At 45.3% G+C, this 12423-nt stretch overlaps 1 protein-coding gene across 1 annotated transcript in view; it reads right to left on the bottom strand.

The window, feature by feature from the left end:
* Nucleotides 1–2990: 2990 nt before the first annotated feature.
* The window catches only part of LOC144106885 (salivary peroxidase/catechol oxidase-like), a 44250-nt gene continuing 34817 nt past the window's right edge, over nucleotides 2991–12423 (bottom strand). The window contains exons 12-15 of the mRNA XM_077639832.1: nucleotides 12143–12361; nucleotides 9268–9437; nucleotides 7400–7508; nucleotides 2991–5825 (exon numbers count right to left, since the gene is read on the bottom strand). Coding sequence (XP_077495958.1) covers nucleotides 5762–5825; nucleotides 7400–7508; nucleotides 9268–9437; nucleotides 12143–12361 — 562 coding nt within the window. The 3' untranslated portion in view covers nucleotides 2991–5761. The remainder of the gene's footprint in view (nucleotides 5826–7399; nucleotides 7509–9267; nucleotides 9438–12142; nucleotides 12362–12423) is intronic.

Raw genomic sequence — 12423 nt, 5'->3', positions numbered from 1 at the left:
CTCCGCAGGCAAGCCAAGCGTGAATGAAGCTGTTCGCTTAAATGATCTGTTTGGCGGAGTTTCGGCATGGCATGGTCGTGTGCACCGCCCAAGTACCTTGCTGCACCATTAAGCGCGTACAGGCACAGTGAAAGCTATTGGAAAGATTGCGTATGTGCAGCTCAATGTTCAGACATTTGTCCCACATGGTCCGTCAATACTCGGCAAAGATACCGCCTGTAACTTGTTTCTAGCAACAAAAATTTATTATGTTTTGCACACTATTCACTTTGCCAGGGTTTCTATTCATCATTCCCATAGGATTTTCGCAACTTTTGTTTGAGGTTCTTCCATGGAGTCGATGCGACGCGATTATCTTTTACGACCTGTCAGCGCGAGTGGGCTAGGTTCAGTCCACCTTTATGTGCGGCAGATTGTTGCCTGCTTTGTTTTTTTGCAACACTTCCCACCCTATAGTTCGAGAATTTTTGCAGACAAATTGTAGCTAATGCTTTGATCAAAACGACTGTCCTCAATCTTCTCTGACCACCCTAGTTTATGGGGTTTATGCATGAGGTATATTTTGCTGTGCGTCTTCTGGCAGTCCGTTTTTCAACATAGCTCTTACTTTCAGTGTCTTGAGAACGTTTCTACATAGACTTGATTACGATGCTTCTCCCTCCTCATATATTTACCGCTCATTGTACTTTGGGTTGCCAGGACATCTCTTTACGCGGATGCGAAAGATGTTTCCTTCACTGTGCACCAAGACTTCCTTGTGCAAGTTACATACGGAAAAAATTGCCCATGAAGACTTGGTTTCAGAAAAAGGGCATTTTTGTGTCATGTGAACTACCGCCTCTGTGACGTTCCGGAAACAACTAAACATTGCTTCATCTACTGCATGGACGTAATTGTGTCTAGGATGTCTTGAAAAGGACCTTTCCATTTTAGAGCGAACGCACTTCTATACGCACTCCGCGGGATTCAGCGGTGTGTGTCTGTGTACGTGCGTGAAGACTCTGAATAGCAAGTGTAACTTGGTCAGTGGACACCTCAATCGCGTTGTGAGTAGGCGGTGGCGTCAACCTACATTTTGAGGCAGATATGCGCCTTTCCTTTTCTCGAGCGACCGAATGAAGTCATCAGGAGGCAGTGCACAGCGCCGGAGGGAAAGGACCTCGGTAATGGCAGTCTGAGGAGCCAGCGAGGTCACGTAGTTTAACGGTCACTGAGAGGGAACGACTGTTGTGACTTGTCCCGTCCGGTATGCCGCAAAGGCAATGGTCGCGTCCGGAACTATTGCGACTTCTCGTTTCCCATGACCAGCTTTTCCGTGTTACTATGTATGCTTCCGCGGGGAGCAGAGTTGCTCGACTGTTTTCCCCGCGTCGCTGTTAACCCTAAGAGCACGCTGCAGTTGGCGTACCTCATAATTGGAGGTTCTGCGAGGGAGGTAGTAAAAACGTCGACTTATATTTGGAGTCGACTTGCTTTTTTTGGACACTAAGGGATGCGAGTTGGGGGAAGGAGGGGTAGGGGGTCAGAGTCGACTTATACGCGGAAAAAAATTGGAGGGAACACTTAGGCTCCACCTAAAGGGTACGATCGATAGATTTAACAGGTTAATGCCAACACATGCGGAACTGGTCATTCCCGAATTTACATTCATAGATCCCTGGGAGTCCCTATACCACTCCCGACGCAGTGGTGCAGCGGTTAAGCGATGCGGCACTGCCTTGCGATGGCAGGTGCTGCTACTGGTGGGGCTTGTGCGACCCAGGTTGTGCTTCTCGAACAACTTCACGCGACCAGCCATTAATTTCACTGCCACCTGCCACGGTGTGCAGTTTGCTGACAATCCGGGGGACAGGTTGTGATGACGCCGCAAGGTTACGTGACATAGGCGGCCCGCAACTCTACTAGGTCGCTTCTTTGGGGATTTCTTCGTGGGTTTTTCGCTCGTGGTCATTGACACCGGCGACGACGCCGGATCTTCCGCGAAACGAGCTCCTTAACCCTGTCGCGTTATTATACGATAATTATAGCTATCGTTTGCCGCATCGCCTAAAAAGCGTGACCAAGCAGGCTTCGTAAGGTTATAAGCAGTTTAGTGCACTCCGGTCGCTTCTCATAAAAAAAAAAGCACATCATGCCCACGCGCCTTCGTTTCGTCCAACCTACATGCCGCGGAGGCTATGCTTCGTTATATTGGAAATTGCATCCACTTCTCACCTTGCCTTTTTTCTCTAAAGGACGCATTAGACTTTCCACAATTCATCAACCTTGGGCATTGGAATGTTGCTAGCGTTCAAAGAATACATTAGGTGCCTTCGTGGGGTAATGGTGACTCTGGTCTTCCTTACAGGCTGTGAAAAGCCTTGTTTAAGGAGTGTGCCACATTACATTTCCCCCTTTATTGCACCATCCGGAGCAGCACGTGTCCAGACTGACGTCTTTACTTTTTATCGGTTTGAAACTCGTTAGATAATTCATCTTATGGGGTAGGTAGGAAAAACTTTATTGAAAATGCCGGCAACCGACGGTTTGACGCGTCGTGACGTTGGCCAAGCGTCGACCCGGGGTTATGCCCTCCTCTGCACTACCCGCGTTCGGCCCGTCACTTTGGGCAATCATGGGCTTGGTATTAATTTCTCAGGCTGCTGCATAGTATGAATGATGATACTCCTGGAAGAGCACATCAGCAAGAGGACAACGATGTTCCACAGCGAGGGGAGTATAATGCCAGGTTAGAACAACTAATAGTTAGGACCTACCCCCCTCTGTTTTTTTCCAGCTGAACAAAGGATGGGGCCATATTGATAGAACGCTGTCTTCTTCATCCTTTTTTCACTTATTTAGCCGCTAGGCTCGGCTGGGTATGCTTAAAATAACTTAGTTAACATGTAATATTATCGAAAAGAACACTTCCAGTAATGTGAGCAACAGGCGCTTATGATTTTGTAGAATGTGCTTTATTCAGGCTTCTATGATGATCATGATACATCCAGTTCTCATTACTTTTTTTTTTTCATCACATCGTTCAACGCTGCCTCATTCCCTATAGCCACTGCCTGGCCTCACTTCCATCACGTACACTACTTCCATTGGCAGAGACCGAAATGTGCTTCTTTTGAAAAGACACAAATTCTACTCTTGGCACATGCAACAAACTGTTCACCCGTGTCGGCTACCTCTCATAGGTCGTGTATTATGATCAATAAATATCTTTTGTTTTCATATATTTAGATGCATACAAAATATATTCCTTGTTATAAATCTCGACTCTCACTGCTCTTGGCTCTTTTTATAGAACTGTTTTATGACAAGGACGGAATTGGCCACTCCAGTATTGGCAGGGAACTTTTATTTTCTCAATGGAGAGTTCTATTGCGAAGACTGGAAAAAACTGGCATCTTCCAATTTCTAATTGAAGAAAGTAGGGTGACTGCATGAGCGGACTGGGTTTCCTTGCGTAATTTGGTATTATCTGCCAGAAATATTTGCGATAGACTGGTGCCGGTGAGATGACTTTGCTAACTAGTCACACAAGCAGTTTGTGTGCGCTGACCATGGCAGGTTGCATGCCTGCCAAAGCGTGCTCTCCATGCAGAGGCCTCAGTCGTGCAGAATTGAGTCGCGTGAAGTTGTTGCCATAGCGAGGTCTCTTGAGTCCAGGCTCGCAATGTAGACATGTATAGACAAGTCTGCCTCCGAGTGCTCGCTCTAGACATAGATCAATGATCTATCTCACGCAGCTTCCACGAGATGAAGCATGGTCTCCTTGTAATATAGGAGGCTACAGGTGAAGAGTATTCAAGACATAGCTACCAGCCTGTATTGAAAGCATAAAAAAATGTACGCTTAACCCGCGGTTCCTGTGCGAATGTATGATGCAATAAAAAGAAAAAAAGTGCTGTACAGTCCTGAAAGAGCTGATGCAGATTTATCTTTTCACTGTCCTAAAACGATAATGGTACAGTATTCGAATACTGCAAAAAACGATGCATGCGGAAGATGTGATGCTGATTGCATGATAGTCGATTCCCTGCGGTCGTTGGTGGTGTCGGCAGCGTTTCCTTACGGAGCTGGAGCCAAGAGCCAATCCCAACTCAGGACTGAGATGACGTCAGGAAGGGGGCGGAATGCCTAATGTGCTGAGATGTCATTGTGTCGTTTCTGTTTCCGAATAGATGGTTGCACGTCACAGGCGCCGTGATGGATGAGCACGCACGGCTTGTGTAGTGCAAGTCGGAGCAGGTGAAGAAAAGCAGATTACAAAGATGCGCAGGTTTACGTCGTGCTCCTGGTCGCCAACATGCCGATGGCTGTGACGTCGGTTGCTAGCCATCTATATGTATGCAAACGATTTGCGTTCCGGTCGTAGCTTAAGAGAGCAATGTTTATTATTTTTTTTTCTGGATTGATGACGAAAGTACAACTCATTGAACGTACCGCACGGTAGTGAAGATAGTAAAATCATTTTAACTGATTCTGGGGCGTTGTGTGAGGCTTTCTGTCAGAAGGAAGCTCGGTGAGCGAAGCGAATCCATCTCACGTTCGGCTTACTCGGTGACCAAGGTCAGGACTTGTGAAGTTGTTTTACCCTAAATGAGCAGTCGTATGGCACCTCGTCCCCGACGAAACATGTAAGGCCGTGCCGCACAGCCGATATGTGTTTCCGGCTAGACATAAAAAAAGAAGAGAGAACCTACGTGACATGAATTCCGCACTGAACGCTCTCGTCATCCTGATTTCCCTGAACGAACTTCCGGCAATCGTGTTGCCTCGCGAGGGCTTGCGTGAGTTTCCGGTCTTGCCGAGGCGGTGCGTAAATGTATGCGAAAGCGATTGATTCCCGCGATGTACACTCCAGACACAAATACGCCTACAGGGGAGTAAAAAAGGGAGTAAGCTGGCCTCTAGCGCACTTGTCTTTTACTCCTTTGATTTTAGAGTGTAGGGCCACCTATTGCTCTCCGAATAGCTCCCACATGAAGAGCGACCTTTAGGGTGAGCGGTAACCACCGAGACGAAGCCACCTGTTTTTTCGAGACGACAGCAATTCTGCTTTTTTTACTTCGTATTTTTGTACGTGATGTTCACTGGGAGGATTTTGGGGAAAGAAAAAAATAAAGTTAAATGCAATGCAGGAAAGTGCCACTCAGGTCGAATACAATGCCGTTCTTCTAACGGATGCATGACTGAGCTCTTTCTTATTTCGCATTTCCGTATGATCTGCATTTTTGAGGCGTTTAAAACTGGGTGATGAACAGCTTTCGTTAAACGGACAAGTAGGATCGATCTCAGGGGTCACTTTGCTTTGCCTGCCAGAAGGACTCTGCGAACCAAGCATCAGTGTTCTCATCTCCATGCTCTTCAACAGGTCTTGACCGCCTTAGATCTGGAATCGTGTGTTATCCTAGCGCCAAGACGCGGCATTACTGGCAATTAAAGACCCCGCAATAGTTTTCATCGCTTGCATCGCCCATCAGTATGGCACAGGGGTAAGAAGGAGTCAGCTGTATACAGCGGCAGAAGAATTCAGGCGCGTCCGGACACCAGTGTCCTATACAAACAGGACGCACTCGGAAGCAGGACTGGAGTGCAGACTTTTGGAAACGGACGCTGTCTGTCCTCCGAGGCAGGCTTCTTGGCCGGCACGTCTGCCAGCGGGGTGTCCCAGCCGGGCGGCGAGATCGGCAAGACCGGAAAATCGCGAGACACCGATGGCCCGGATGACTAGACGGGTGTTTGTGAAACGCGGCTGTGGCGGAGGATGTCACGGGTACTGCCAATAGGACAGGTCCGGTCGAGGTAGGCTGGTGCAGGGAACCTCCGGGTTGCTGCAGAGGCGATGAAAAAGGGGAGGAAAATGCACGTAGTTATTTGTGAGCGCCTTTTCAATTGCACGTGTAGAGGCAGGCGTGATGATGTTTAAATTAGTTTTGGGGGAAAAGAAATGGTGATGATGTCAACAACGATGAATAGACATGGGCATCAATTATGATTCATGGCACATATCCTGGCAACCTATGGTACATATTCACATTGAGGAAACTGGCAAATGAATCTTCTATAGAAGATAAAAAGTCCCCAGGACTCGCGAAAAGTGATCTGAGCGCTTATGTGCCGTGTCCTGCTAAAGATAACCTTATTTTACTACCGCACATGCTACAAACTATCACACATGCTGCAAACTACCACACATGAACTAAACGCATGCAGGCTATGGGCAAAGAAAGAGGATAGAATTGATAGTTTGGTTTGGTATATTAAGTCCCAAAGCGACTCAGGCTATGAGAGACGCCGTAGTGAAGGGCTCCGGATAGTTTCGACCACCTGCGGTTCTTTTAACGTGTACTGACATCGCACAGTACACGGGCCGCTAGCATTTTGCCTCCATCAGTATGCGACCGATGCGGCCGGGATCGAACCCGCGTCTTTCGGTCGACAGCCGAGCACCAGCCACCGCGGCGGCTAAGCTAGGATTGATGTCGAGTTGAAAACATTTTCGTCTACTCTCGCCTTCTGAGACCAATGGCAGAGGAAAGTGGAAATAGGTGGAGAGCAGGGGAGGAAGAGAGACATTCCGTTATTCGGAAAATAGGGCGCAATACCTATAGTCGTAAGGTCCAACTCTGAGGCTTTGCGCACTGAAGATGCAACGTAGGAATGTACTCATCGACGCTACGAAAGCGAAGAATTTAAAATAGCTTTTAAGAATTGAATATATGGGTACATTGCTCCCATCAGTCTTTTCTAATTGATCGACGATCAATTTGTCCATCAAACGTACCACTATTAACTATTTCTAAGACGACGGCCACGCATATCGTGCGAGTGCGTACGTTGCGTCGGTAGCGATGTGTTGTGAACTACTCTCAACGTCATTCAGCAAATTGAGAAATGTGAGCCAACTTTTGCGCTGCATAATTTCGGAGGTGATCGTGCGTGACGTTTCGGATACTTTTCATTGAACAAAAGTTTCTTACGATTTGTTTTGTAAAGCTTGTTTCTCTGCAATATTTTATACTCTGCGAGAAAGCTTGCTTGCCGTTGTCGCGAAAAGCTACGGCGCTACTGCCGTTCGAGTGCGAGGTGGGAACCTTAGAGTACAGTATGACACGGCACTCCTGTCAACTGCATTATGCTCGAATGTTTTAGGTGCCGTACTTTGGTTTGCAGCCAAAATACTAACAACAATTCGTTTTTTTTTAATTTACACTTTTGTATTACGCGTACTGTGTGGGATCCATAGTCAGTGAATACATATACGTCATTGCAAAGAACACGCCAAAATATTTTGGCCTCTTTGCGGCTCGTAGCCTTCTCTGACATAGATACCAAGATGGTGACGAGTAAAAAGTGAAGAGAAAAAAGAAAGAGAAAGGAACGCCGCGGTCGCGCGCGCACTCACTCTGAGAGGTCTGGACGGAACATAGTTCTGGTCTGCACCGAGGTGAGCGAGTAGCAGTTGTCACACAGGATGTGGGCCAGCGTAGTCTTTCGGAGCTCCTGAATTTGCTCTGAAAACGGGACAGCAAAATGAAATGTCAATCAATCAATCAACCAATCAAACAATCAAATAATAAAGACGGCAGATTCAGGTGGTCTGTTGCGATGAACTGCGTAAACAGAATGCGGTTTTAGGATGGTTTTTCATTTTATACTTTTCTGTTTGATGATTTTTCATCTGATGCTTTCCAGCCTCTATCCAATAATTTTATCTTGAATTAAATGCCACCTTACCAACGACTTTCAGTACATCGTTACTAGAGGGCGCCCTTCAGACTGAGGCAAGGTACTTTCCAGGATTCCTCAAGGCACAAGATCTCAGTCCACTTTTTTTTTCTCATCTGTACCTCTAACCTTCCCTGTGGTATTTCATCGTCATTAAGCTTACCTGCGGACAACTGTATTCTTTGCCGGGAAATTTCTTCTCGAAGTGACAGATCATTCTTTAGAACGACGTATTTCTAATAGATAACTGGTGTAGCAAATGGCTGATGCAGTTCAATATTTCTGAATGCGAGTTTATGCAAGTTTCCTCCTAACACTTTAACCTCAACCATGCGTATTCACTAAGTCCAGTCAAAATTTCAGAACTACAAATTTACCCCGATGTCTTAATTACAAGTAATTTAACCTGATCCGAACGTATCACGGAAATCATTTCTGAGAGGTCGAAAATAATAGGCTCAAGAATGTTGTTGTTGTCACCCCTTCCATCCGTAAGCTGTCATAGGACACTTTTGTTCGAACCAAACTTGAATACGCATCTGCAGTTTGGTGTCCACGACAGACTATCTAATCAGTACATTGTAATATGTCCAGAAGCAGGCGTATTGCCTTAGGTCTTCAAAGTATATCAACAAAATCAGAGTCAGCAGAGTCAAATTATCATTAAGTCTTCCCACAACGGCCTTCCGATGCAAAATATCACCACTATATTTTTTTCAATAGTTATTCCAATTCCCCTATCCACGCCATTCAATTCTCCCACCAGCCCATGCGTCTATTCATTTATTCAATTCTATGAGCAAACAATGCCTGCATGGATGAAGCTGCTTTAATAAGCTATTTTAACCTAACACAATTTAAAAATGAATTGAATTGCCACGTTCGCTCGGCACTGAGCGAGATCTTATCAAATTTAAAGAGCTGGCACTGTGTCACCTTGAACATTAAAATATGCGTGCCGGTGAGACGAATTGTTTTGGAGTACGCTTCGATGTTTGCAAAATTCCCATGCCTACCGTAGAAAATATATTATGAATTCTTGGGTCCATACGCGAGCGCACCAGCGGCATATGCTAGCATACGTGTAAAGTACTTCCTAATTTTCGCCAGTGTTAGGTGTGACAAGAGTTTGATCGCCGAAGCATGCTCCGTAATAATACAGCTGTGATTGTAGATTTGCTTTCAGATTCCAAGTGCTGAAGTACCTGACCGATTCATTTGTGATTTTCTTCCTTTGACTGTTTGAAAATTTTGTCTCTGTTTTACTCTTCTTTGTCTTGTGTTGCAAATCTTTCACCAAGTGCTCTATGTATATTTATGTACTCCCCCTTCCAGTGAAAAAAGCTGTATGATGCCATAGCCTCAAACAGGTTTGTCGTACAAATGTCATACAATTACCATGCATATATCATTAGAATATCATACGGATATCAAAAATTTTTACAAAATTATGAATTTGTCGTATAAAACGTCGTACAATATTATACAACACTTATGACACTTGTTTGACAAATCCTGCGCGGTGATTGAGGTGACTACAATTACCCGGTGCGAAGGATCCGGCCTGTCCCTCGTGCTCGTAGTAGAAGCGGTCGCCGAACTTGAGTCTCCGGAAGGTGGTTCCCAGGATGCAGGCAAACGTAGGTCCCACCAGGCCACCCTGGACGCTCGTTTCGGTGACGCCACCCGTGAAGAGGTCGATGTCCGTCACGTCACTAGGACGACACACACACACGGGGTAATAAGACATATGGTTGCTATTCGCATAAAGTAAGTGTACCGTTGTGAGAAGCAAACTCGTGAAATTGAGCGCAAGATTTTTTTAATTCATACATGCGGCTTCATTCGGCATTTTTTTTTCTCCTACAAAGCGAAACGAAAAAAATTTACGAGGGCAGGAACATAAAGATGCTATACTGGCACAGTAGCTTGACGAGGTTCTTGTGCCTGTCTTGGCATGGATGGCAAACAAACATGACACGCGACATTCTCCACTTGAGAAACTGATAATATACGCAAAGTACAGTGCATGCAATTAAAAAAGAAAATATGCTAAACGCAAAAATATAAAAGCCAAAAATTCTCGGAGTCATGTACAAGCACACACGCTTTCTACCCTTTCGCATGACAAAACTAAACACGTATAGTAGATAGATAGATAAAGAAGAGGAGGGAAAGGCAGGGACGTTAACCAGAAAGGGTTTCCGGTTGGCTACCCTGCACTGGGGAAGAGAAATTTATCTACAATACTATATGTCGTAAAATATAATATACTGTGCAAAGTGTAATAATGATCTTCTATAGACGTCGCAACTCACGAATTACGCTAGCCATTGAGAGCGGCCAATCCCATAAGTACAGGTGCCCACAAAAGTATTCGGAACACCGAAATCACGCAAAAGCTAAATTTTCTCGTTGCATGAATGCGCGCCGAGGCTTTGAAGCGTGCATTATGCAGGTTAAGCAGGAAAGTGCAACAATTCTTCGATTCTTGGCTGCATGCTTAGACCGCCGCGCAATCAATATTCTTTGTTTTTTTTTCTATATACTTCAGATGTTCCGAAAACTTTCGCCTGCATCCTTACATACAAATGTGTAAGTGTGTGTTCAGGGCTGCTTAAACTGTTCTCGTTTTGATTCCTGCCCGATTCAGTGCCTATGCCCAACGCACACGTTGAACGTGCTGGCCGACGAGCTATGATCTTGCCGCAGTCAAAAATCGACAGATTTTGGGGAGAGCGTACAGGAACCCCGGTTTAAAATCTTGGGGAGTTGTTCTTAGAAGCTTACTAAAAAATAAAAATGAATGAATACATGGGTGCCGGCTGCGGCAACTGCCATCTGCTAGTTTAAGCACCCCAGCTGCGGCCGGCGGGAATAAACAGAACAGAAATATATGGTGATGCTTTGAAAAGAACGAAAATAATTTTGCCTCAGCCAGCAAGTATAGGGCTGAACAAACGGAGGGAGTACTATCCACTCTTTTTGCAGATGCATACAAATATTCACAAAAGGAAAAGGAGGAAGCGTATGCAGAAACCCTAGTTCGACAGTTCTGAAAAAAAAAAAAAAATTGAGCTCTGCTTTGCCACAGTGCATTGTAAGTAAGCAGGGAAGCCTACGCATTTTTTAAATAATGCGCCCCGCGCATTCGGCCCGATTGCATGAACGGATAAATGTATCTAGAAAAGGTAACGCGAGAGGGGGTGCTGAAGCCTTTGGTTGGACGATAAAGGGTAGGGGTATGAGATGGTGCGGAGACAACTTTTGCGTTGCTTGGGTTCTACTAAAACATATTTTCTCTAATGAACGCCGGACGCACAGTGATGCGTTAATACAACCAATGCAAAAAGAAAAAAAAGAGAATAAACAAAATCGAAGCGGCACTTTGAGAGATAATATTTGTCATCACTTGGGGGCAGCAGACGCTAAAGTTTTCGTTTAGGAAACTCTCGTCAAATAAAATTTTATGAATGACAAGATCTGAGAAACGTTTGGCACAAACTTTAAAGCATCACAGCTCTGCCATAAAAATCAAATATTGCAGCTGTAAGAATCATTCTTGTTGAATTCTATAATGAGGACACCTTACTTTGCGTATTACGTTAGGCTTCTGAAATGAGCAAACGGTGCTCTTTATTACGTCAACGCGAAATTAAGCAGCTCCCGATTCTGAGGACTACCCACCTTCTGAAAGTACCATTTCAGAAAAAAAAAAAGAGAAGTGAAATACTGGATGCACACTCGCTTCGATTCTAAACAACCTCTACCAGTTTAAGGGTCATCACGTGATGTGCTTAACCTAAGATGTGCTTAAACCTAAGGTGCTCAAATACGGTATGAAACAACGCTACGACACAGAGTGAAACAATGGTTGTCCATTTTATTGATTTAAAAGCATAAAATGCATAGCCTGCGAGAATTTTATAACTATTGTTATAGAAATACATTAATTTCACAACTAATATGATGTTTTGGGAATACAAAATTTTGTAGATCTTGGTAAGTATTTTGTTCGAAAGCTTAAAGTACGAAATAAAAATTCGGCTCCCGCCACCCTGCTGTGTTTAACCAATTATTCTAAAAGCAGCGTATTTGGTGGAAATTTACGGAGCAGTTAACAAATGGAAACAATTCTTCGTTCCTGCGTTATTTAGGCCTTGCGGAAAGACAACTTCAGAGCACGTGATCATAGGACTAGAAAGAGAGCGTGTCGTGTGCACGCGGGTGATATGAGAAAACTGAGCATGTGTTTCTTGATTGCAGGTGGAGAAGAATTGAGCCACGCATGACATAGCTGTTTATGGGATTAGTGAGCAAGGCTACAGGTATAGTGTCTTCTGATTATTTTACCGATATAATTCGATTAATAATCGACTTTAACGAAGACGGCAGAGGAGGAGAGAGGAGGCACACTCACTCGTAGAGCGTGCTGTAGAGCTGCACGATGTGGGCGGGGATGTACTGGAGCAGGTCCTCGAAGGTGGTCGCCTGGAAGCCGGTGCAGTACTGCAGGTAGTCCACGTAGGGACGCAGGCCGTGCTCACGGCCACGCTGCAGGTTGAGCGCGATCAGGTCCAGGCCGTACGAGTCGTTGCGCAGCCGGTACAGGTGGTGGGTCACGCCCTCCGTGATGAAGCTGCGCGCGCGGGTGGCGTGATTAGGGCAGGTCGAACATTGTCGCGAGTGCGCGTTAAAGAA

This window comes from Amblyomma americanum, chromosome 10 (assembly GCF_052857255.1).
Source record: "Amblyomma americanum isolate KBUSLIRL-KWMA chromosome 10, ASM5285725v1, whole genome shotgun sequence".
NCBI classification, from domain to species: Eukaryota; Metazoa; Arthropoda; class Arachnida; order Ixodida; family Ixodidae; genus Amblyomma; species Amblyomma americanum.
The sequence above is the reverse complement of the archived record's forward strand: the minus strand, read 5'-3'. Positions and strand labels throughout refer to the sequence as shown.